At 38.7% G+C, this 26,116-nt stretch overlaps 2 protein-coding genes across 2 annotated transcripts; both read right to left on the bottom strand.

The window, feature by feature from the left end:
- Window positions 1-120: 120 nt before the first annotated feature.
- On the bottom strand, window positions 121-12,351 carry myo5c (myosin VC). The gene is made up of 40 exons (XM_072435857.1): window positions 12,217-12,351; window positions 11,897-12,007; window positions 10,736-10,907; window positions 10,514-10,658; window positions 10,283-10,439; window positions 10,067-10,210; window positions 9,898-9,979; window positions 9,711-9,818; window positions 9,530-9,636; window positions 9,028-9,293; window positions 8,879-8,960; window positions 8,654-8,794; window positions 8,453-8,575; window positions 8,212-8,295; window positions 7,999-8,130; window positions 7,286-7,383; window positions 7,120-7,206; window positions 6,924-7,035; window positions 6,395-6,606; window positions 6,145-6,310; window positions 5,575-5,721; window positions 5,340-5,504; window positions 5,160-5,253; window positions 5,009-5,072; window positions 4,670-4,944; window positions 4,207-4,270; window positions 4,062-4,142; window positions 3,806-3,986; window positions 3,644-3,737; window positions 3,506-3,569; window positions 3,272-3,440; window positions 3,060-3,144; window positions 2,884-2,982; window positions 2,636-2,790; window positions 2,340-2,429; window positions 2,098-2,248; window positions 1,579-1,867; window positions 857-1,031; window positions 632-712; window positions 121-570 (listed from the first exon to the last, which is right to left on the bottom strand). The coding sequence occupies exons 1-40, from the start codon at window positions 12,241-12,243 to the stop codon at window positions 415-417; spliced, it is 5,235 nt and encodes a 1,744-aa protein (XP_072291958.1). The 5' UTR covers window positions 12,244-12,351; the 3' UTR covers window positions 121-414.
- Window positions 12,352-13,122: 771 nt separating this feature from the next.
- LOC140349500 (unconventional myosin-Va-like) lies at window positions 13,123-25,698 on the bottom strand. Its single transcript, XM_072435858.1, is given in 40 exon segments — window positions 13,123-13,410; window positions 13,482-13,562; window positions 13,684-13,858; window positions 14,461-14,743; window positions 15,295-15,445; window positions 15,786-15,875; window positions 15,950-16,104; window positions 16,186-16,329; window positions 16,412-16,505; window positions 16,744-16,942; window positions 17,008-17,082; window positions 17,165-17,232; window positions 17,475-17,702; window positions 17,780-17,836; window positions 17,917-18,033; window positions 18,113-18,226; window positions 18,298-18,437; window positions 18,505-18,598; window positions 18,680-18,928; window positions 19,042-19,281; window positions 19,427-19,583; window positions 19,660-19,871; window positions 19,943-20,051; window positions 20,455-20,541; window positions 20,632-20,729; window positions 20,797-20,904; window positions 21,082-21,165; window positions 21,484-21,609; window positions 21,726-21,866; window positions 21,943-22,024; window positions 22,121-22,553; window positions 22,626-22,733; window positions 23,005-23,086; window positions 23,166-23,309; window positions 23,401-23,557; window positions 23,629-23,773; window positions 24,191-24,362; window positions 25,125-25,235; window positions 25,558-25,597; window positions 25,684-25,698. Coding segments are annotated over 39 exon segments (5,490 nt in total). The 5' UTR covers window positions 25,585-25,597; window positions 25,684-25,698; the 3' UTR covers window positions 13,123-13,257.
- Window positions 25,699-26,116: the final 418 nt, after the last annotated feature.

Raw genomic sequence — 26,116 nt, forward strand, 5'->3', positions numbered from 1 at the left:
CCAAAACTAAAACAACACACTTCCCCCTCAAATTGAAAAGAAAGCAAATATAATAGCACATTATTGCCACAGATAAAATTTTACATTAATACAATTTGGTATAGTGAGTTAGTTAATTAGCATCAGTCAATGTCAGTGTAGTGGCTGCTACATTTCACATAGTAAACAATTAGCAAAACACAATTTATTAGTAAGAAGCTTAATTAAAATGTGAGTGTACCTTTCTGTAAAATAGAACACAGTATTGTATTGTTCAAGATGTAAACATAAATGATAAAATATTTTCTAACATCCACTTTTGACAGGTCCAGAAGTTCCGTTCAGTCTCCGCCATTTTCTTTAACCATTTTACCAATTGTAGTGTAACAAATAAATAAGCTATATAAAATGTAAAATTGCTGTTGTAGTAAAAAGTTAAATGCGTGTTAAAAATCCCAAATGAAGGCTTTGTGGGACTTGCAGCAGCTCCAGAGCCTGTGTGGACGGGCAGAAAGGAAATGTGACCTGGAAACGGTAATCTGCATCCATCATCAGATGAGTCGAGCCCTCACAACGATCCTGGAGCAGAGACTAAAACAAAAAACAATTAACTTTCTCACTAAATACAAAACTAATATTATGCTTAACTTACTTGAACTTTTTTAACAAAAGATGGAGTAAGCCTTTTTTCAAAATCATCTATAGGTGTATAGGAATTTAAAATCTTCACAATCTACAGCAAGAAAAGAAAAAGAAAAAAAAGTCAAATTAAAAACTACCAAGAAGCAAATCATGCTAAGTTTGTAACCGTCTGTCCTAGTAAGACCAAAGATGTGAAGCAGAAGACAAAAAACTAGCATGTTTGAGAATGAGTTACCTGGACAGAGTTGAGCTCAGTGCATTTCTGAGAGATTTCACTAGCATCTTCATCTGTGGATTTGTTGACCTGCAGTAGCCACGCAGCCTGTGACAACGGCTTTAGAGTGTCCATAGCATTTGTGCTTTGGAGGTCTTTCTCCTTCAACCACTCTTCCAGATAGCTGATGTTACATCTAAGATATATACATATTTAAATTTAACAGCCTTCTTATTCAAAAATGTCTGCAGTGATGAGCTACGGATGGCACAATGCTATTTATATGACTGTAACATGGGAGGGAATAAACTTTTTTTTTTAAACTTGAGACATGCTGTTAATTAAATTAATTGAAGTGTTGAGGCCAACACACACTGGAGTCCACTGACCAGCCTGTTTGAAATAGGTTTAAAAAGCTTTCTTTACAGATTACAGGAAAAAGGAGAGAGAGCAAGGCTATGTGAGGAGAGGACATTCTCAGAGCAGAGACCTGTCAGCACTTACTGCAAAAGTACCAAAAGCATGTGTTTTCAGTTGCCAAATATTCAAGTTTCAATTATGGCGTAGGGTCAAGCGCTGCTGCCAGAAGGTAAGTTTGTGCATTATAGAAAATAATGGAGGTGTTTTTTATGCCATGCATCAAACATCTTGTCATGTATACCTTAAAAGGAAACACACACTAAGTAGCCCAGTGCATTTTACTAGATGCTCTGACCATTAATATTGAGGTCTGATTTTCACACCTGATTTGCATCCCTTTTCTGCAGGAGCACAAATCCTTCCGTAGCATCATGTTGTTGAGCGTAGCTGCTCCGATGATGAAGAACAGTTGTTTTGTGACCTGTCTGACAAGGTCCTGCTCCATGCCATGCTGTGTCATGGTGCTGTGGAAGTGATTGAGCTGTTGTATTATGGATGAGATGGTGTAGCTCTCAGTGTCCTCCTCGTACACACTGTTAGACCTCTTTCTCAGACCTGTCGGCTTCATGCTGGAAATGCCCTGTAAGCTCTCGTGCTCCAACATCCCGGGAACTGAGAGGAAAACAATACATTATAATTGCCTTTAAATTATTCTGAACTAGACAAGTAATAGAGAAATAGAACTCCAGCAGACACAGGCATCCCAGCAGTAGTACTATTGAAACATCATACTATTGTGTCAGTGATCCACACATGGGTCCAGCATAATATTTGACCCTTTGATGCCACATTGCTTTGTATTGGGTAATATAATTGTGTGTTTTATGCTATCTAGTACATACCAATAGTGGGAGCAAGAGCCATCTCCATGACAGAGATAAATTGATGGTAAATGTGAATTGCCAGGTCGCTGATGATCTGTCGATGCTCGGACAGGTCAAAATTCTGCAAGCAGTTCTTCGTCTGACGAGGAGTATTGTGTTTCATGAACTCCTGGATGAGATTATGAGGAAGCATGAGCTCTACTTAAAATATCAGGTAGAACAAAAGCAGAGTGGTGTGGTTATGCTGAGGTGATGGACACCTTTTCTCCGCTGTACTGCTTCAGACAGTTGAGCAGCAGATGTGTGTTGGAGAGCCAAAACGACATCAAGTCCAAATCCTTGTGGTAAGTCTGAAAGAGCAAAAAGATTTCAACATATAAATCACGCAAAAAGTGGTTGATACGTTTCCCTCTGTCCATTTCAGGCATTCAAATACACAAACAACATAAGTCCACTTCATCGTTAAATGATTTAGATGCAGTATATCCATTTATTGTTATTTACTGTACCAACAACTATACTATACTATAAATGCAGTGAAGCAGAAAGTTCTTACCATTATGACCTTCTTGACCCCACTGATGACCGAGTTCATTAAAGACTTGAGCTTTTCGTCATCGTTCAGGTAATCAGCGTAACGGACACACATGAACAAGATGAAGGCCGGCAGAGTGGGCAGCATGTTCACCACAACACCTTTAGGCTTCAGATCTATTTTATATCATGTCAAACAACAAACCAATAGTATGTGGTATCGGAAGTGAATTCTAAAACAAATGAACAGGAATCGAGATGAAACGTTACCTAAAATTATGTTTTGAATGAGTTTGGCTTCATGCTCCCTTTTGTATTCCAACATTCCCAAGTATTCTTTAGGAATAATTTGGAAAGATGCTTGCTTGGCTGTGAAAAAAACAGAAATACAATAAAGGAGGATTAATTTACAGCGCAAATTAAAATTTATAATCTACAAAATGTACCTTTTTGCATCAGTTCAAGGCTTTTTATTTGATTCCTTAGTTTCTTTATAAGTCTGTCCTTTTGGTCCAATTGCTCCTCATAATCCTGGAAAAAAGAGGGAATAAAAACCTCAATTACACTTTAGCACAAGTGCAAATACCGTAATAACATTTTACACATGAAAAGAAAAGATACGTCAGTAATAAAAAGAAACTTCTGACCAAAAACACACCATATTTTTAACAGTCAACCGGGTCGTCTCGTATCTCAGTCTGGTCTTGGCTTCGCTCTCCATCTGATGCAGCCTCTTCAAGTGATCATTTTCCTCTTTCAGCTCTTCAATTCTGTCCTCAAGGAACATCTTCGACTCTTCCACTTTCTCAGCTTTTTCTTCCAAAACCCTGAGAAATAAAAGCGATTGATTTAAACACGATCTCGATGAAAACAGAGGTGACGTGAAAGGTACCTGCACTTTGAACTTTCCTCCTGAATTTTCTTCTGAAATGCAACTGAAATTTCCTGGGTTTTGTCTTGCACATGACAAAAGAATACATTTACCATTAGTCACACAAAATCACCAAAATGATCTAAAGTATTACCACACCTTCCAAATCTCTACTCTTCTCTTCTACTTGTGCTTCAAGACCCTGCTTTTGCCTCTGTAGCTCGGATACTTGCAGTTTCAGCTCAGGGATAATCTAAAATAAAACAAAACAAATACAAGTAAAACAAAATACATGAAACCGCATTTCACATTCAGACTCACAAAGTTTTCGCTGCTGAGCCTGGACACTTCTTGGCAAATACTGTCATTGATGTTACTCTTTTCCTGAAACAGATTTTGCAACTTGCTGTTTTCATTTTGAAGATGATCCACTTTTAGCGTCAATCCCTCAACTTGTGTCTCATAGCTCTCCTTTTGCTCCCTCTGGTGGTTCTTATGAATCCTACACAAATAAAACAAGTTGACAGGAGAGTGCTGTTATGTTTACAAGAAAGAGGGGTCAAAGCTGTTATTGAACCTCGTAGCTTTCTGCAGGCCATCAAATGCTGTGATCAAGTCCTCGATTTCATAGATTTTTTCTGAATCATTGAGTGTCAGCCTGTGAAGAAATAATCATACAGGTTCAAATAATATTTATACAGTTTAAATGATATGAGTCGTACTCTTGTAACGTCGCCTCTTCCACCACTTCCCCGAGGAGCTGTCTTGTAAACTCATTCATTTTTCCTGCAAAAATTAAAGGGTTAGTAACTTACATCGAAGTACCTGCTGTGGTACATTTTTTTTTAACTAATAATGTTGAAGCTCGTTTATATTTAACAGGTTTTATGTAGTGGGGGGAAGTGGAATTCAAAGGTTTTGATTATGACATGGTTGTTGAGCTCGTCTGAGTATTTCAAAAAACAATTCTGTATAAACTCATAAATAAGGTTTTACACAGAACGGTTCAAAAGGAGACAACATATACAGTGATCAGCGGTTTGGTGGTTAAACAGTTCTGTGAATATGAAAGGCTCAGGGGACAAAGTACAGAGTGGTTTAAGGTGATGTATATGGAAGTGATAAAGAACTAACAGGCAAGCAAAGTCGGTCCTACCAGGTTCTAACGTGGTTAAAGTGTTTTACCTCGTGCTTGCTCAGACTGCTCCTTGATCTTTCGGTCCAGAGTGTTCCTCTGGTTCTGCAGACTGCTGACCTCACGACGGAGCTCAGGGATTATTTTGACGTGTTTGCTGAGCTGGACCACCTGCTCCTGGAGGTCAGCGTTTACCTGCAAACCCTCCTCCACCTTTCTCTCCAGCGCTGCTTTTTCCTCTCTCAATCTTCTCAATTCTTCTTTGAGCACTTCGACCTCTTTCTCATGATCCTGCTTCAAGAGCTCAGTAAAGTTTTCTGCAATTCTGGAAAGAACGATACCACAATGTTGAACACACTGCGCACATGGGATGAACTAGTATTACTTACTTTTTGAGTCTAGCTTCATTTTCTTTCTTTTCAAGGAGATTCCTTTTTATTTGATCAAAATGATCTGAAAATCAATTATATATTATATTATATTATATGTGTGTTTAGTGTTTTATAAAAAGTTGATAGCAGTGACAACAGTCAACTTTACCTTGAGCCTCTTTGGTGGAAATTTCAAATTCTTTTTCCAGCTTCTGTTTGTCAAGTGTTAATGTCTCTATTTTTACTTGTAACTCTGCAAAGGCCTGCAGCGAAAAAAATAAAAATTACCTTGGATATCAAGTAGCCTCTGTAATGCAGCTGTGACTTTCTAACAACAAAAAGCACTAACCTGGCGAACATCTTCTTTGGCTTTCTTTTCTTTTGCTTCCAGTGATGCCCTCTGGTTGTTGGACTTTTCCAGCTGAACCTCAATACTTTGAAGCCGATTCGTAGTCTGAGAATGTGTATTTGCCAAGGAAGTCAATTTCTCCACCAATCCATGGTTTTCTTTGTTCTGCACATTTAGAAATCAATTATACATGAAACTTAAACGAATTAACATTTACAATAAATTGTATCTTCACCTGTTCTTCCACTTTCTTCCTGAGTTGCTGCACTCTGTAGGAGAGCTGGACATTTTGCACCAGCCGACGCATGGTTTGAAAGCGTCTCCGTGCCAACCATGCTCTAGCATACTTCTGCAGAACCTGTGCTTTTTTGTCCTGCAACATCTGCAAGTAAAAGAGTATAATGACAATATAATTTGTGGTACAAAACACTCAAGTATAATAATAGTAAAAAGGGACAAACAGTCAAATACATTTCAGTTTCAAACTATCTACAGAAAGCAAACTTTAGAAAATGGAAAATAAATACTTAACTAAATAATTTATTACATGAATGAGTACACACTGGTGTCACAATACTAAAATCTCAAACTCAATTCTAATACTGAAGAATTCTTGATACCAAGGTTTTACAAAATAGACTATTTTTTTATACAAATTACCAGTAGTAATAGTTCTTTCCTTTTTAAACATTGTCTTATTCCATTTCTGATAAAACTCAGGAAATGTCACATTTTATATTGTTCATGTCATTTTGTTTTAGTATCGATACAGATTTTTTATACTTTTGACAACCTTAGTACACACCTTCTTGTAGCGCCTGCGAGCCAGCCAGCCACGAGTGAAGGCTTGAATAGTGACAGTGGCCAGTCGGATTAAATTAAAGATCTGCCTCACTCTGAAGCCTCTCCAGTGTCTCTGGATCACCATCACTGCCCAGCCCTGCTTCAGTGTCACAGCACTCACTGTTTTACTAAAAAAATATATTTTCAGACTCACCATGATCAATGCTTACATAATGTAGACGTTTAAATTCTTAATATAAACTGTCTCTAACCGTATTTTCCTCTGCCCTCTGAGATACTGCTGGAGGATAATGGCTGCCCCTCTCCAGCGCAAGTATTTCTGCCTCTGAATCCAGCCTCGGACATGTTTTTGGATCACAATGCATGATCCTCTCAGATGGTCCAGACGCAGCTTCTCCAAATAAGCCACTTGACCAGCTCTAAAGAAGATCTTAGTACGACCAAACTTGTATTGGTTTGAATCCTAAAGTGAAAACATTAATGTATCTCAATTTTTTTGTACTTGAATGTTGAGCACCTTTTGTTTTGTTTTTGACCAAACCACAATAAATAAAATCCTGAAGTGAAAAGAAAAGTTCCAAAATATATGTTTAAAATAATGGGATTTGTGTGAGAAAGTTACACAAAATCAAAAATAGAAACAAGTTCCATTTTTACACATTTTAAAGTAAGAAGACTGGTTCCCTAGAAATCCTACATTATGCACCACATTATGACGCACCACATTATGTAGCGCTCTGCCTAGAAATCTAATATGCAAAAAATATAAAGTTGACAAACCTGAATCAGTCGCTGTAAAACATTGATACAAGTTTGTTTTTTGTCACCAAGGCCTGTGTCCTGATGGCTCCTGAGAATACTATAGCGACTGTAAAACTCGATGTATGTCCACCTGGAAAAAGATATTGGCAACATGTCTGCAATTAGCAGGTTTCAATAGTTTATACAATGGTTAAGTATAAAATACAGTAAATACCTCGATGGGTAGCTTTGTGCACTAATGCGGATCGTTTCCAGGACTCCGCAGGCTCGCAGCTGCTGCACCACCCTCCCGCTGTCATATCTTGAAAAAGGTGCAAACTAATGCTAAATACAAGAAATGCCATTGTAACAACTGTAAGCAAATGACAGTAGTTACTTACTCAAAGGGAAGTTTTTCATCATTTGGCTTGATGCAGCGCACATAGTGCGGCGTTGTGGCATTGAGGGTTTCCATTAGTAATGAAAGAGAGCTACGGAACTGTATTGAAAACATATATTAATAGTTTTTTATAATAAGGAAACAGGATAAGACACACTTGGATACTTCAATGTGGTTTGTGATCAGAAGTAAAACACCATGTGTACCTAGTATTTGTGGCAACTGGTGTTGGTAAGAATATTCTGTAAATGTAATTACAGAAAACTGAACCTGTATTAAAAATGTATTTTGTAAAGTATTCAGTTACTTGGGCTGTCAAAAAACTAACTGTATTCTGAATACTTAAAATACTTTCCCATTGAATTGCATTACCTGGTATATTATGTGTGAAAACATTTGTTTCATCATTTGTTATGCATTTATAAGACAGGAGAACATGCACTCACTGTAAGAGCAGCATTTTCCATTTATCTTGCTAATTAAGTTGATGATCAAATGCCACATTCTTTTCCTCTCATTGTACAAAATTAACTGTATTTTGAATACCTGAGCTACTCAAAATTAGTATTCTGATTCCGTATTTTCGGTTCATGTAGTCGGTTACTTCCCAAAACTGGTGGCAACTGTGTAATACTGTACAGTACAAAATACATTCTCATTGGCCAGCGGTGGTAGAAGTGTTATCTGTTCAGCCTAAAAAGTATATTTGCTTACCTTATCTCCCACTGAGGTCCTGAGCTGTTTATTCATCGGTTTGACTCCAGGTCGAGCAGGACGCACTTTTACACCTTTATTGTTCACAGTGGCTTGATCCGTCTCTTGGAAAAAGGTGGCCAGAAAAGGAAACTGTTTGAAATGGACAAAAACATACTTGATATAGCGTGACATTTTTTTTATTTTTTTATTTTTAAGAGAATGTGTGGTTACCTTGCTATTTCTCACAATGTCAACGAGTTCTTCATACAAAGCATCTCTGTTCTTCTCAAGAAACCCACTACATTGGTATTCCACCTGGTACATGAGTCAGATGTGAACATTGTATCAAGGTTATGTAGATTTCTATGGCAAAAATAGGTCTCTAGCTCAGCATAATTGTGTATTCGGTTTGTTGCATGTGGTTATGTCATGTGTGATTAGTGCATAACTAAACAACATTGATTCACTATACCTTGTCTGCAAAATGTTGTATTATAAATGCTTCATTTCTGAACTTGGGCCTCTCAAACAGTGGGCTATGGTTTAAGTAGTTGTACAGCTTTTGGAGCCAGCTTTGGTCGGTGCCTTGAGGAAACTGCAAAATAGGCCATAACACTAAAGGATGTTGTTCAAACAAAACATAAATAGTAAAGCAAATTATTAAATATCTAACCAAGCATTCTTCATCAAGCAAATCAAGGATCCCCAATTTAGCTTCAATGAGGTCAATGACTGGCTGATTATCATAAAAATCTATTAATGTCCAAGGGATGTCCTCTTTCATGTACTCCTCCTGCTCCAGCTTGAACACGTGCTGTTGGAAAAAGATGAAATATTGACACATAGAATTTAATACAAATATTAATTCTAATGCAAAAAAAAGGAAATGTGTAATTACCAAGTTAAATTGCTGTTGAAGCTTCTCATTGGCGTAGTTGATACAAAATTGTTCAAAGCTGTTCATTTCGAATGTTTCAAATCTAAAAGGACAGAGTTTATGATTCAAATTGGACTACCCTACAAGGATGACTCTATTGTTTTACATACCCATAAATGTCCAAGACACCAACAAAAGCATGTTGTTTTCCGGGCACTTTCAGAGCTGTGTTGATTTTATTTATAATGCAGTCAAACAAATGAGCATAGATCTGCTTAGCGAGGGCATCCCTGGCATTTATGACACGTTTCTTTGGCAACGGCTTCACCACCGTCTCGGCCGCAAGAATGATCCTCCGATGGCACAACCAGCGAACCAGATCCACTGCGTTGACCTCCAGCAGCTCGCAAAACGCAGACAGGTGTGGGTCACTGGGCTGGGACAGGGAGGCATGAAAAGCACATTTTTAAAACAGCTTTGTACTTGTACAAAATCGTTGGACTAAAAGCGTTTACCAAATTGTATTGCCAGAATAAATATGTGTAAAGTGTGTAAAGACTTGTGTTAAATGTTTAGTACTATAGTGGAATTACTACAAAACTATATGTTAAACTAACTTTTTAAAATGGGAAAATGTATAACTAACACTGGGCAAAAGACAAAAAGACTCACAGGTATGGACGATTTGTCCTCTTCTGAGCCTCTTATTTCAACATTTCCCAAGTGTAAAATAGCTGCCAAAACTTTGAACACTTCTAACTGGAAATCTTCCTTCAATCCTGGACAGCCCAAAACACATTGGTGGAATTAAAGATGAAAGATTACAGTATTGTTACAGAATGATGCTTTATACCCAGCAAAGAGAATGTTCGACGGGTCTCCTCCATGTCCTTTTTATCATCCACTCCTTCAATACTGATGTCTCCGCCAATACACGTGTACTGGAACTCATCAGCACTCACTGTACAAGAGGGACCACTGTTACTACAAGGTACAAATATGCACATTATACACTGCAGATACAAAAGAGGCAAACGTACACAGCCTTAGGTGTTTGAAGTCCGGTAGCTTGGCACAGGAGCACAACTGGTAGAAAATGTGATAATTCCTCTCATTGTGTGCCTGAATTTTTTTTTAAAAATAAGAACATTTTGTTTGCACATCGCATTAAAATGTATAAAATGTCTACATTCAAGCACCTTGCAATACCTGAAAGACAACTCTGGATTTCTCAAGGAGATAGGTCCTCATATTCGCTCCAATGATGCGATACTTCCTGTCAAAACCAATCTCCGTGTATTTCCCAAAGCGGCTGCTGTTGTCATTCCTGGTTGTTTTGGCATTTCCTATTGCCTGAAAAAAACAAAACCAAACATATAACATTGTGCCGGTGACTGTGAAATAAACGCTCTAGAACACTCTCACCTCTGTTATTGGGTTAGAAGCCAGAACTTTGTCTTCAACTCGCGAATTACTGCCCGATTTACTCACAACTGCAAAGTACCTCATCGCAAATCGAGCAGACACAGTTTTACCTGCTCCTGACTCGCCACTGACAATTATAGACTGGTTCTTGTGATTTCTGAAACCAAAAAAACAATACAATAATTGTGTCAATCATTTCAGATACTACATGCCATTTGAACACACTTTTACCTGGCCATTTGCTTGTAGGCTTCTTCTGCTACAGCAAATATATGAGGGTCCATATCTCCCATGTTTTTGCCAGAGTACGCATGAATTATTGCATCTCTATAAACAGGAAGTTGTTTATAGGGATTTACAGCCACCAATATGATACCTGGCAACAAAGAAAACATCAGTCCTAAAAGTTCGACATAAGTAAATAGGCGTTAGGGTGTGGTTTATTTAATGTACCACAGTAGGTATAGATGATTTTGGATTCCACAAAGCGCACTTTGAGGTTGTGCAGGACAGCTGGCTCATGCAGGTAGCTGAGAGCTGTGAGGTCATTCTCTCCCACCAAGATGTCTGGGTTACGGAGAGGAGGGAGCTGAGGAGTGGATGGGTCCACTGCATAGTGAAGCTCCTGTCAAAGGAGTACACTATATTACAGCCCTCACATTTGTATTGCATTCAGAGGTGGTCAGTACTCAATTACATTTACAGAACTTTAAAAAAATATAATAATTCCTGAGCAGTTTCAAACACAATAATCTTTTGTGGCTCTTTCACCGCTCCTTCAGATATGACAAGTTGGTTTTTCACATGTTTTTGCCTGTCTTTTGAAAAGATATTGTTTATTGTTTTGTCCTTCATTAAATTGCATTCATGTTATAAATATAATTGTCTAAAAAAACTGTTTAAACTTATTAAAATGATATGATTTAATTGATTACACAACTGCTCAAATCATATTTAGGGCATCACAAACCTCTCTTCGCTTAACATTAAACATCCGTTTTAAGATAGAGATGCTCTTCACCAATTCACACTATGGAGGTATCCACAAACTATATCAGCCAGAACCAATTAAAAATCCATGTGTATACAAGTACGGTGGTTATGTTGTGGAATGGGTTAAGTTAGAACATGAACATTTGTTTGAATCTTATACAGTTTAAACAACTGTATAAGATTCAAAACTAATTTTCTTTTCCAGTACTTTAAAAAGTACTGTGAGGAGAGCGAGTGGATGAGGAGAGCGAGTGGATGAGGAGAGCGAGTGGATGAGGAGAGCGAGTGGATGAGGAGAGCGAGTAGAGGTTAGTGAGGGTCCGGGCCTGGCCTTGACTTGTGTTGATGTTTTGTTGTTGTATGTTGTTTTATGCTGTGGGTATTGTACAATACTACTGCTGTAGGTATAACTGCTGGAAATATGTGTTGTAAACTAAGTCATATGCAAGTTTGAACTAACTAACTAACAAAGTTACTCTTACAGTTAAAAGTGGCTTCCAAAAGTAATTTTCTGAACAACTACTGTACTCTGCATTTGACTTGAGTAATATTACTTTTACTCTCACACAAGTACATTTCTTGGCTCTCTAAAGCACCAAACGGAAAAAAATATTGACATACTGTGCCATCGTCAAGAAGCAACTCAAGTACTCTCTCTCCAAGATGAAAGTCCTTTCTGATTTCAGCTGACTTCCAAATCTCCTCTTCATTTGGGATCCAGACCCTGTTGTACTGAAAACATCACATGTAATACAACTGAGAATAAAGTTAGTTTTTTTTCCTACAATTTCAATGGCATAATCCTCGGTACAATAAATGTTTAAAGCATTCATATGGATCCAGCCAGTCCACATTCAGACACCTGTCGCTTCTCACAAAAGTTCCCATATGTTTCTGAAACTTTTCTCGCAACTTTCCCCTCAAACGCACATCGCTCTTACCTTCGTGTACAGTTCCAACAGGGACATGTTTGTGCATTTTAAGAGCGAGACTGTAGCCTACATTTGTCTGCTCACTATTTTCCAGGTCACTAACAATTTCGTGTACAAAAGTATCCAAACAAGGCCTGTCAAGTAACAAACTACCACAGGTGCACTTCCGCTTACTAAATCCCAAAATAGAAAGAGTAGAAAAATAAACTGGGAAACTATTCTTTGTGGGAGCTTTTATCAATATTTCAACTTATAACAGTCATGGTATAGTTCTTGTAAGACTTTTTTACAGATTGATTTGAGCTAAACTGCTGGTTCAGGAGACGCGATAATTGTCACGCTTTTGTTTTGAAAGAAATGAGTCTTTGTTTTGGTTTGTACTTCCGTGTATTTCGTTCACCTGTGCGGACTTTGTCGAAGCCCCGCCTCTACGTCTTGTGACAGCAGCTTGACTCAGAGTGCGTTTGATCAAGGCTCGTGTCGCCGATAGAAACCGGATGCAAACTTTCCTGTTATGTCTCAAGTGCTCTGGAAATGGGACCATCACATATACGGCTTTATTATGTAAACAGGAGGAATCACAGATGCATTAGTAGGTTTTATTGGCCCTATTTTTTAATAAATGCCTCATTGGAATAATAATAATAATAATAATAAATTTAGGGTAGTAAAACACATTTATAAACTGCCCGGTATTCCAACTAGACACTTCTTCAAACTTTATAAATGTTAATGTTTTAATAAATGAGTAACTTTACTTGAGGGAGATTCCAGACGTAATAAAACAGAACACACAAACAAATATCACAAATATCATTCCGTTTCATTACAAAATCTCATTTGAAAATGTAGCAATAAAACAGAATTCTTAAAATAATACAAGTGAAAAATAGACACCACACTACTATCAACAGTACACCGTTACACTACCCCTACTGTACAAACAGCAAAGCATCATAAAACAAAACTCAAATAAAGAGAAGACAAATTATCAGCAGTTGAATTGAAATTAAGGTAGTTTTGTTTCAGACACATTTCTAAAGTAACAGTCTAGATGCGTGTGAGAAAGCCCAGGTTGAGACTGGTGGGGATCTGAATAGCGTCAAAGGCCACAGAGGAAGCAGTGAATTGGATAGTAACGTTGAAAATCTTCTTTGTGTCCATCATCAAAGTGGGTGACTTGTCTCTGTCTTTCAGTAAATCCTACGGATAAAATAAAAATAAGTTATTCGGCTGGTGAAAATACATAAGAAACACAAACTCTTGGTACTTACTTTCATTTTGTCTATAAAGGAAGTTGACACTCGCTCTTCAAATTCAATAATTGGTGTGTACAATGTCAAAATCTTCACAATCTATGAAAAAAATAAAAAATAAAAGAAACACTGTTCAACCTCTTCAAAATAATAAATGTAAAAAATACATAACAAAACAGGTGAGGTAAAGTACAGCAAAAGCACAATTACTACTGCAGACCTGAGCTGGTGTGAGTTCAGTACACGTGTTGTAAACAGTCTGTGCGTCCTCTTCTGTCTTCTTATTGATCTGTAAAAGCTGTGCAGCCTGAACGAGGGGCTCCATCATCTCTTTTGCACCGCTGTCAGCCATATCCTTCTCAGCCAGCCACTCCTCCAGCTGCCAGACATTGTACCTGGAAACACCGAAAGTTGCATAGCCCTGTGATTTGATGGGCTAATACAGTATACAAGTTGAATTGACAGTACACCCTACATATAGGGCGCATATCAGGCAAGATTTATGATGTTGAGCACAAACGCTTTTTTCAATTTGTAAATATTGTGGCCCTGTCCATACAATGTTTCGTGTGCACTAACAGACCACGTAAAAATGGAGACTTAATTGGGATTAAACCTGAAAGTAAACCAGGACAAGACAGGTCTGTAGCGGGACCAAACCAAGTCTACACCAGGATTAAGATTGGCTCAAACCAGGAAAAATGTGATGATGTCATTGCTTTAATTCTATAGCAATTTTAGTGTCAAATTACCAAGGACATTTTCTGCTATTCTATCCTAATCACTGTTAGTCCCTGTAAATGTAATTTTTGACAACAAATTACATACTTCATACGCTGCCCTGTATGAAGCAGAAGCCACTTATGACACGATGCATGCAACAGGAGGCCTATTGCACGTTTTTGCAAAGCTGTTGTTGTAAAGACCTGACTTACATTTCAGTCATAACCATTTTAATCCCATAAACAATAAAGTGAAGTTTCACATTTCTGTATACCTGATCTGCAGTCCTTTACTCCAGGAGCACATGTCTTTGCGCAGCAGCAGGTGGTTGAGTGTGATGGCGCAGATGATGTAGAACTGCTGTCGGACCACCTGTTTGATGAGCGGTAGGTCCATGCCGTGCTGACTCATCGTGGAGAAGAAAAGGCTGAGTCGCTGTAGCAGAGCCTCCATTGAAGCCGTTCCATCTGTAGCACAACTAGTGCTCTTTTTCCTAAAACCAGTTGGTTTGGACCCGAGCACGCCCTGGACGTTCTCATGCTCCAGCATACCAGCAACTGTGTAAAAACATTTTTTTAAATTTACAGTACGCTTACCTGATCAGGTGCTATGTAATGCACCGTAACAACCTGTAATAGCATGTAACCAAGCTAACCAAAAGTTAAAGGTGGTATGGACAATTTTTTTCAGCAAATTTCTTTATCATATTTCCTCGTGGCGTGGATAAATCAATTGTCCTGCCACGTATCAATCATAAAACGCACCTATCGCTCACCTGCAGCCGCGTCAGGCTCGTCCCCACGTTTCCGCGTGCCTAAGCGCATGGATCTATCATAATATAGTTCCCTCAGTGTACGGGGCAAAATGAAGACAGAGAAAGACAGTTCGAGCTGATGCAGAAGTGGACAGAAATCTACGGGAGACGAGCAATGCGATGCGCTCCGTTGCGCTAATAAACAAACGCACGTGTGTGTTGTATCGGTCCGCACGGGGGAGTGCACATGCGCACTTCCGCCTGCGTTCTCAAATTGCCGAAAAATCGTCCACACTGCCTTTAATGTTTTAAAGTTGATTAAATTGTACTTAATGAGGTAGGGAAGATACAAACCAATAAGAGACTGCATTATATCCTCCATGCATTTGATGAGCTGGCGGTAGATCTGGATGGCGAGGTCCTCAAAAACCTGCTGGTACCCTGTCAGCTCGAAGTTACTCAGGCCGTGGTCGTTCTGTTTGGGTGTGTTTTGCTCAGTGTAGATCTAAACAGGAATCATAATTTAATCATAACAATTAAGAACTAGGATTCAAACCTTACGTGCAGAATACTGTGCAGAGTTGACGAAATGAATAAGTGCATCAATCAGAAAGTTATAAATATGCAGCAGGAGCAAACAAAAATGTCCCATGTCCTCTTTACAGACAAACTGGTTCATTCTAATATCAGTATGCATTTACACTTGCACAAGGACTAAAACCTGAACCATACCAGGACTAAGCCATGACTTGAACCGGGCCACAGTAAGTCTCCATTAGAAATAAACTGGGCTAAAAACCAGGACCAATGTTTACCACCCTAAAATACAATAATGAGCATTTTACCTTTTCTCCACTGTATTGCTTTAAACAGTGCAATAATCGACAGGTGTTTGACAGCCAGAAAGAAACTACTTCAAAGTCACATCTTCTTTTCTGAAATAGAGCAAAAGTTAATAATAAATAATACACTGAAAATGAAGTTGTCGTTTGTTTTTCATTCTAATCACCTTGATAACGGATTTGATGCTGCTGATTGTGGTATTGAGCAGTGCTGCGACCCTCTGATCATTGTTGACATTGTCCGCATATCGAAGGCACATGAAAATAATATAGGCGGGAAGACCAGGAATAAGACTGACCGCAACACCACGAGGCTTCAGATCTGAAGAGATAAAAGCATACCACTCATGCAAATAGTTTAATATAATATCATAATAGCATTATATATGCTTTTCAGCCGTACCAGTGACTAAGTTCTTTAGCAGCCGTGTCTCATCCCCCTGCTTGTACTTCAACATGCCCTGGTATTCTTTCTCTTTGCGAGTGATAGTTACGTTTAAGGCTGGAGGAGTTATTGCTGAAGTCCTCTCCTTTAGCTGAATACTAGCTACAGAATAAAAAAATCAATTTTTTCAATGCAATAACATTTTCCAATTAACATTATTTATGTGTGCATACAGTTACTTTACCTTCATGTTCTTCCACTTTATTCATGTAAAATTTAAGTTGTTTCATTAACTTTTGAAGTAATTTGTCCTGCCTTTCTTGCGCCTCCATAAGTTCCTAAATAAATACAAAAAAGTTTAATTTACATCACATTACAACACAATTGCATAAACATAGATTTGACTCTGACTTAGCCACAAAAACTTTAAGTATTTGTTGTTCCAGGTCCCCCACATGACCTGGACACACCCTTCGAAAGAGTTGTTGTTTTTTTGTGAGTGACAATTATCACATTACAGTATAATCACATCCAAACAGAAAAGGGTATTTTCAAATAAAATAAAAAGCAACTTACCAGGTTTTCATTGGTAAGCTGAGCAAGCTCATGCTTGAGACCTGCATCAATCCGAGCAGCCTCAGGAAGTTGAAGGCTTTGAGCTAAAAACTTCTGCTGTTCGGCCCTGTCCTCCTTCAGTTGGCTCAGCTCCTCTCGGAGACGCCTACACTCTCCAGCGTGTGTGCGCTCCTTCTCATGCAATTGCCTCTCCAACAGCCTGAAATATCAAATCACATGTTGAGCTTAGCCTTTTTATCCACAAATGTGCTATGTGCTTTTTACCTGTTAGTTTCCTTTAAACCTTCATAGGCTAACCATAGTTCTCCATCTTCATTTAGTGTATGGATATTTTTAGACCTGTGTACCATAATGGTATCACTTATACATACATACTACTGTATATTAGTCATTAGAAATGGACAGAGGAAGGAAGTTTTACCTGCCAGTTTCTTGATGGGAAGGCACCTCAGTCAGATTTAGTCTAACACTATCACCCAGGTCAGAATCCTAAAAAAATAAAAATATATATTCGAATCAAGACTGTCCAGTGGGTTGCACAGGCTACACCTTTGCTCTTTTTACAACTTTTTATTTTTTTAAATAAACATGAATGTCAATGATTGTTTTAGTAAATCAATGTAGGAATATTAGTTTTGTGAATGTCATTGTCCAGGGTGCATCCCCCCAAAACCCCATATTTCCAACTTCATGCAGCCACAATTCAAAAATACAAACAAATGTATTTGTACCCTGTGTTTAAGAGCCTCTTGGCGAACCATATGTGACCGGAGAAGCAGCACTTCCTCTTTCCTCATCTCCAGCTCCTCGGAAGATGTAGAGAGCTGATCCAAAAGAACATTATATGTCTTGGATCCCGGCGCCGGAGGCATCAAATCAAGGTTTTCACCAGACAGAGATTTACGCAAGTCCTTCAAATCCAGTTTCAGCTTCTTATTTTCATACTCAAGTTCCTGTCTCTGTTTAGTAAATATAAAGAATATAAAGTCTGATACAATTTTTCATATATACAAGTAACTCAAGTATCAATATATACCTTCAATGTTTCTAAATCCAGCTCTGTCCTGCCTGCAGTTCTTTCCTCTTCTACCAGCTTTAAAAACATCAAGCACACATGTGTTGTGAGTTTTTATGTTGTACTAAATGTGTTTAAAATATTGTGTTTTGACGTACATGTACTGTTTCTTCTCTGTTTTCAAGTTGATATGAAAGAGACTGTTTCTCAAGTTCTAACTCTTTTACTCTCCTTTGCAGCTTGAGCATAAGTGGCAGGTCTACTGTTGACTCTCGCTAGCAAAATGAACAAAAAGCAGAGATTCATAGTAAATGTAGCTGCAGAATACAAAGACACACAAGTAAAATATAATACCTGACTTTGGCTTGAGTTATCCTCAGCATCAGTGGACCCCACACTTTGACTAAACTCTGATGAATTACTGCTATAGTTGGAGTCACTTCTTTTGTGGATGGATTTTGCCCCCTTCTGACACAGGATACAAACGTTATGCCACAAAAGAAAAAGTTTAAATGTGTGGGTAAAGTTAAATTCCTAACCATGATTTGTATCTTCTCTTTCAAATCTCTGTGTTGCCCCTCCAGCTCCAAGTGATCGGACAGAAGACTCTGGTAACGGGAGCGCTCCTCACTCAAATCCATCTCCAATTGCTTTTTGTCCCCAAAATTGGAATTAACCTCTAAAACGGACAAATAAAAAACATAGAAGATGGCACCATGAATAGTTAATGGAAACTTAAGTCTTACCTGCTAACTTTTGGGCTTGTTCCGAGATCAGCTTCTGCATGTCAGTGTTCTCTTTAGTTATGTCATAATTTTTCATATTCAGATCCTCAACCAGCTGGTAAAATAGTTTAAAAAAAGAAATGTATTAATCTTGCAGGGATCTTGCATCAACTGAAAAAAGTAGTGAGAGCCTGACCTTTTGAGTTTTGTCCACATAGAGTTTTGCCCGTTCTTCTAACAGCTCGTTCTCCTTTTGTGTGTCCTCCAACTTCTCCTGAAGGAAGGAGAGTCTCTCCAACAGTGATGGGACAGCTTCAGCTTTAGCTCGAGCCTCCTCTTCTGATCTTTGCAGGCTTTCCCAGTTCTTGTTTTGTTTTTCTCTTTCAAAAGTCTGTGTCCTCTCTGCTGCACTAAACCTCTCACTGAGCATTCTGTTCTCCTTTTGCTGCAGGGCAGACATGCAGTTCATGTGATATGACAACTCCCAATGACCCAATCATTTCCAGAATAACATAGAACAGGATGTGAGGGATTCACAGAGAAGGCTCTAAAACTCACCTGCTGATTGATCTTGAGCTGGAGATTCATTATTTTGTTCTCCATGCCAAAGTTCAGTTTCTTAAAGTGGTCCACAGAGCGAGCCTCTGCTTTCAGCGTCTTTAGCGCTCTCTTGGCCTTCATGCGCCGCACACAGCTCTGTAGCAGGATAACTGCTCTCACAGTGTGTTTATACTGTTTCCTCACCAGCCAGCCTCTCACCCACCTCTGTATGGTGATGGCTGATCGCTCATAGATCAGCTGTGGAAAAAGAAAGCAGTTTAAGAAATTGAGCTAACAGAGGGTAATCAGATTTAAAATACATTTAAATATTCAAACTAAGCAAATTTCACAATAAACATAACTGATTAACCAAATGATTCTAGGCATATCAGTTACACATTACCTTGGTGTATTTCATTCGGGCCATATATGCTCTCAGGTTGCACTGGATGGTGATGGCAGCCGAGCGAATCCGCAGGTATCGCCTCCTCTGTAGCCACATTCGCACATTTCGCTGGAGAACCAAACTGGCCAGAGTGTGTCGAAGGAACATGACATAACTGACAGGGGAGATACAGTATGTGGGTTACATTTTCTACATCTAAAATCCCCCATGCTTTCTGTTACTCCACTGACCAGCGCTCTTGGTACCCCCGCACATGTTTTTGAATGACGATAGCAGCCGCTCGCATCCTCAGGTACTTGGTGCGAGCGAGCCAGCAGCGGATCGTCTTCTGGATGCACACACAGGACTGCCGTAATTTATCAGAGCGAAGCTTTTCCAGGAGAGCAACCTGACCAGCTCTGAAGAAGATCTTATTCTTGCCAAACTGATATTCATTCTTATCCTGTCAAAGAATGAACCGATAGAAAACTTCATATAGCCGTAAATTTGCTTTAAATTTCAGTTTAAACATACCTGAATGCATTTCTCTAAAAGATTTTTGCAAGTCTGTTTCCAATCGGGAAGGACATCTTTCTGCTTCAACAGGACCCGGTACCGAACAAAAAATTCTTGATAAGTCCATCTACAATATGGATACATGTTGAACTTAACACGCCTTGTACTATAAATGCGTACTCATGTGTGTCAAATTTGTACTCATGTGTGAAGAGTGAGAGATGAATGTGTGTGAAATGAAGAGCTTGAACGTTCTGGTGTGTAAATGGAGGGCAGGTCTTAACCGTTTTATAAATGGCTGGTCCAATGTGGGAAGCTTTGACATGAAATTGTTTGTACATTAAGAGTGATAATGTATGGCGATGTGGTCATGTATCTATATACTTTTATATTTGTTACATCAAACTACCCAGTGACTACAGGTGGTTTCCCTACAAACTGGTACAATGCATCTTTTCTTTTGGCCACTGTCTATTGTACAGTGTCCCTGTATAAATAAATACCATACCATTGTTTATAGGTTATTGTACCTTGATGGAAAACCTGTAGCCGAGATCCGGACAGTTTCCAGGATGCCACAAGCTCGCAGCTGCTGAACTGCTCTAAAGGGGTCCAGTCTTTACAACGGCAAACAGAAAGTTAGTTGCTGAAGCAGGATGTGCATTTATATACCGTAGGCTTATTATAAACACAGTGGTTGTTCTTACGTAAATGGAGCTCTATGGTCATTTGGCTTGATGCACCGCACATAATGAGGACTAGTATGATTTAATGTGTCCACCAGTAAATGCAGAGACTGGCGAAACTGCACAAATGCAAGAAAAATAAGATTAATAATAATGTATTGTTATGAAAATTCTTTATGTTCTTACTTGCTGTCCAACGGTTTTCTTAGTCACGTTGGGACTTTGTCTAGATTGCTTCTTGTTTGTGTCTGCTGCTTTCGCATCATATTCAAATAGTTTCAGCAAAACTCCAAACTACAATTAGAAAAATACATTTTAAAAAAGCAGCATCAGAAATATCCAGTAGATGGCACTGCTCTTGTTTCCCATATTGTGTTTCATTTCCTTTGATAGTTGAAGCTGAACAATTGTAACCTGTATTTGGCTGGCACAGGAAGTTACAGCACAAATCAAAGTTAATGTTTCCTTCACCTGACTCTTTTTCAAGACGTCTATCTGCTCCTCATTTACTGTGTCCTTGTTTTTCTCCAAGAATCCATTGCAGTTGTACTCCACCTGAGAAAAATCAGAGGCAACATTCTAAACAGACATACCATTACTATATATTAAGTATTTTACTAATCAAGGAAAAGCATGTCACTTTTAGTCTTCTCATTTTGAACAATATGACATCATTTACAGCGTGAACACAAAACTTTCTAGTGTTGTTCTCCTTTTGCCTTTGGATGGAATGTATGAGTCAAGCACCTATTTATTCATTTTCCAGCTTAGAGAGAAAAGCTGGAAACACCCACCACACATGAGCACAGAAACTTCCTGACCTCAAATTCTATACAGATTTCATACTCGGTACATTCAATTGTGTTTAAGTACCTTGTCTGCAAAATGGTGAATGATGAATGCACTGTTGGACAATCGAGGTTTCTCAAAGTGTGGGTTTATATTCTGGAAATTGTTGAACATTTTCTGGGCCCAAGTGTAGTCAGAGCCTTTTGGCATCTATGAAGAGGGAAAAATGCTGACACATCAGTTAGTCATGGACAGATGTGTAACCTCTAAACATAGCTCTCTTCCAGTGGAAAGCAAACCAAGAAATATAAATTATTTTTCTTTACTTTGCACTCTTCATCCAGAAGGTCCAGGATGCCCAGTTTGGCTTCAATCAGGTTTATACAGGGCTGATTGTCATAGAACTCAATGATTGTCCATGGAATTTCCTCCTTCATGTACTCGGCCTGCTCCAGTTTGAAGACATGCTAAAAATGGCCAATTCCAAATATTAACGTAATGGCACAGATATGAGCACATTGTTGAGCAAGAAACGACATATACCTGATTGAACTGTTGCTGGAGTGTTTCATTTGCATAGTTAATGCAAAATTGCTCAAAATTGTTCATGTCAAATGTTTCAAACCTACATAAAACAACATAATTTAAACCATTGTCCATCAAACAGTGCTCTGAAACTAAACCGATGTGGCAAAACATTAAGACCGCTGATAATAAATACCCATAAATATCCAACACTCCAATGAAGTAATATTTAGCTGTAGATTCCAGCATGTTGTTAACTTTGTCCACAATCCATTTAAAGAGTCTGGTGTAGATGTGTTTGGCCAGAGCATCTCGGCCGTTGGTTGCACTTATTTTAGAGAGAGATTTGACGAAGGTTTCTGCTGTGGTTTTGATTTTTCTGTGGCACAACCAGTGGGTCATCTCTTCACAGGACACTCCCAGCAACTCGGAAAATATGTGTAGATGTGCATTTGGCTGGGGAGAAGAGGAAGCCCTCAGTAACGTGGGTACAGTTTAATCACTTTATTTGCTAATATTTACCACAATGATGCTGCTGTCTGTGGACTCTTCTTTTATTTCAACATTACTGAGATGAAGAAGTGCCGCTAGAATTTGGTAAATGGCCATTTGGTGCGCTACATCAATTCCTGCAATAATAATTGAGAAGTTATACAGAAAACCATTGTTATTAAATAGAAACAAAGGCATTTTGAACTCACCCAGTAACAAGAATGCTTTCCTAGTGTTCATCATCTCCTTGGCATCATCCACTCCGGCAATGACTGGATTTTGACCTTGGTTTGTATAGTGAAAGTCATCTGCATCACCTAAAACCAGGACTATTATTAAACACATATACTAGGGCTGCAAGGATTAATCAACCAATGTGACTAGTCAACTCCAAAAATAGTGTAGTCTTATCTTGATAATCATACGTGGACAGTGCAGCCTCTAAATGCATGTAAAATACTTTTTTATAACAAAGATAGTGGCATCACATACAAATATTATAATCAATATTTATTAATAATGCCTCAATGTATGATGAAAATAATCTTTAAAAAATCACTGATTAGTCGACTGAAAAGGCAATCTTACCTAATTTGAAGTTTTTGAATTCTGGTAAATGTGATGAGGCACACAGCTGATAGAAGACGTGATAGTTTCTTTCTTCTTGAGACTACATACATACAGTGTCGGTAAAATAAAATGATTCATTATATTGTAAACATATAAAATGAATGAAAAATATTGTATACCTGAAACACAACTCTAGACTTTTCCAATAAATAGGTTCTCATGTTGGCTCCTGTTATGCGGCGCTTTATGTCAAATCCAATCTCAATATACTTCCCAAAGCGGCTGCTGTTGTCATTCCTTGTTGTCTTGGCATTTCCAAAAGCCTGAATTACAAGAAGAATTACAAGGGATAAAATGTATAAATAGTAAAAATTCCGTGTCTGATTTTTCTTCATATTATTTGAATAATTTTACCTCCATGATGGGGTTAGATGCCAGAACTTTTTCCTCCACATTGGTCTTTCCAGTTGAAGAGCTTACAGTGGCAAAGTAACGCATGGTGTATTTAGCCGAGACAGTTTTCCCAGCACCGGACTCACCACTCACTATGATGGACTGGTTTCTTTCCTCTCTAAAAAATCCAAAACATGGATCAGAGACTTACTGCAACTTCATTTACTTATGTTTGTGATAAAATGATACCTGGCCATTTGCTTGAAAGCTTCCTCTGCTACAGCAAAAACATGAGGGTCCATGTCCCCCATGTTCTGTCCACTGTACGCATTGATGATATCAGCTTCATAGATGGGTAAGCTCTCGAAAGGATTGATAGCAACCAGAACAATACCTAAACATAATTAAGGGAACAAGTGGTGAGAAGGGCAGGTTTCATTCATTCATTCATTTCATTTTTTGGCTCATAGGCTTTATTCAACATGACAGCATGAAACAGGAGTATTTATAACAGTACATTGTCATATATTAGACAGTGTACATTTGAACTGTAGAATTCAGTAACATTGTTTATTCTAAATGGTTAATGAAGTAATAGAGTATTGTTTTAACCCTTTCCTTTTATTCAGATGATAGTGACTTGTAGCCTCCTAAGAAGGAGACTCCAACATAAGACTCATACAAATAGTTGTAGGAATCACTTTAAGTGCAGCAAAAGGCCACATCATTTAGATTATGTCAACGCGAACACTAAGTACTGCTCCAAAGTCTACAGTGACTGATAGTGTGAGTCAGAGATGAGGCTTGTTACCGCAGTAAGTGTAGATCAACTTGGAGTCGACAAAGCGCACTTTCAGATTGTGGAGGACCGCCGGCTCATGAAGGTAGCTCAGACAAGTCAGGTCATTTTCTCCCACCAGGATATCGGGATTTCTGAGTGGTGGCAGGTCCATAGTTTCAGGTCCAAGTATATATTCCAATAACTGCAAAGACATTAACATTAACCTATGACCTGTGGCCCTACTACATTGAGAATGAGCTCAAAGTTAAGCAGGGTTGGGTCTTCACACTTCACCCACCCCTTATGTTTGAACAAGGGGTGTGAGGGAGTGAATGGTGGTGGTTGCACGAGCCGATGGCGCAGATTGACGGCCTTACTTTCATCAGATTGCCCCAGGCAGATGTGACTACAGTAAAAGCTTATCCACCACGAGTATGGACTGAATGAATAATACATTGTAAAGCACATTGAGCCAATATAAATTACATCTTATTCGAATAAGTTTCTGCCTAATCAGAATCAGAAAAGGTTTATTGCCATTGTCAGTGAACAACATTGAGAACATTTAATAGATGTAGTTGGCCTGGCTGATTTATACAATGGCAGATATACCCCAAAGCAAACAAACTGAATATGATTAGAGAAATACCTTAGGTAAAATACTTGAGCTCTCTTGGAGAACCTGCACTACATGCCCAAACTCGACAGCTCTCTTACAGGCAGCAACAACCCAGGGTAAAACGCTTTAACACTGTATATTGTGGACCAGTCACTAACTACTTCAAGTGCACACTTGTAGAAATTAGACGTGGGTTTATGCACTGTGCGTGCATGAAAAACAGGGAGCTTTCTATGGCAGACCACAACATAACAGTACTGTAGAGGACACTGTTGCAAATGAAGTATGTGCGTGACACATTCATTTCTGCCTCAGTTGCTCTGTGACTGTGTGTGCGAGTCTCACTGTGCCATCTTCCAGTTGCAGGGAGAGTGTTTCGTCGCCTGGGGTGTAGTGCCTCAAAATCTCCGCTGGCTTCCACACTTCTGCGGCATCGGGCAGCCAGACACGGGCAAACTGTTTAACACAAAAGGGGGATATGTCAGAGGCAGAGCTGTCAGCCACGACAAGAAAAGTAAGAGAAGAATGACAGAGAAGTGGAGAAGGGTCCAGGAGCAACGCTTCACAGTCACACAGATGTCATGTGCGTGTAATATCTGGATGGACATGGGTATTTGGGTCAGCCTGAATACGTCAAAACATATTAATAAGCCTAAATATCATCTGATAATTGTCGTGACTTGTCAGTTAAGCTAAATGTGAACACCGCAATTACAACATTTGTAACAAGCAGACAGTTGCAAAGAAAACCACAAAATGGTGCAATAAACTGTCCTACCTTGGAGTAAAGTTCAGATGCTGCCATGACAGTCGTTTCTCTCTGTAAAAAACATCAAAAACCTCTGCAATTTAATGAATCAACACTATGATCCTTTCTGGAATGAGATGACAACAAAAGCTTCACTGAAGTTCTCTGCACCCAGAGCGCAACTGGAGGACGCGGCTGTTTCAAACGGTTGCCAGATCCAAGTTGCGAATTTCAGCGAGTTGAACTTTGCATCTGGAGAATATTGATGGTTTATGCGGCTTTCATGAACTCTTTTAGCGGACCAAATATGCACAAGTTAAAAAAAACTTTTCTCAAACTTTTTCTAATGCACCCCCCTTAGGAGATAAAGTATGCCCCCCACAGCCTCTGGGACAGCGCAGAACTGCTTTCACTTGTGTAAGTGCACTAACTTTACCAGGCTTGCAAAACAAAATAATATTCTTAATAAATTCAATAAGACTGTAACAAAACTTTGAACTATGTACGTGGCGTTTCCTGTCAATTCTAAAGTAAAAGAAATGCACAACAAAATAATGAATAATGTCTACCCTTCCAGTGAATTACTTTA

The sequence above is a fragment of the Eucyclogobius newberryi genome, unplaced genomic scaffold (genome assembly GCF_026437365.1).
Source record: "Eucyclogobius newberryi isolate DKJ021-1_F unplaced genomic scaffold, fEucNew1.0.hap1 SCAF_7, whole genome shotgun sequence".
In the NCBI taxonomy this organism is placed as follows: Eukaryota; Metazoa; Chordata; class Actinopteri; order Gobiiformes; family Gobiidae; genus Eucyclogobius; species Eucyclogobius newberryi.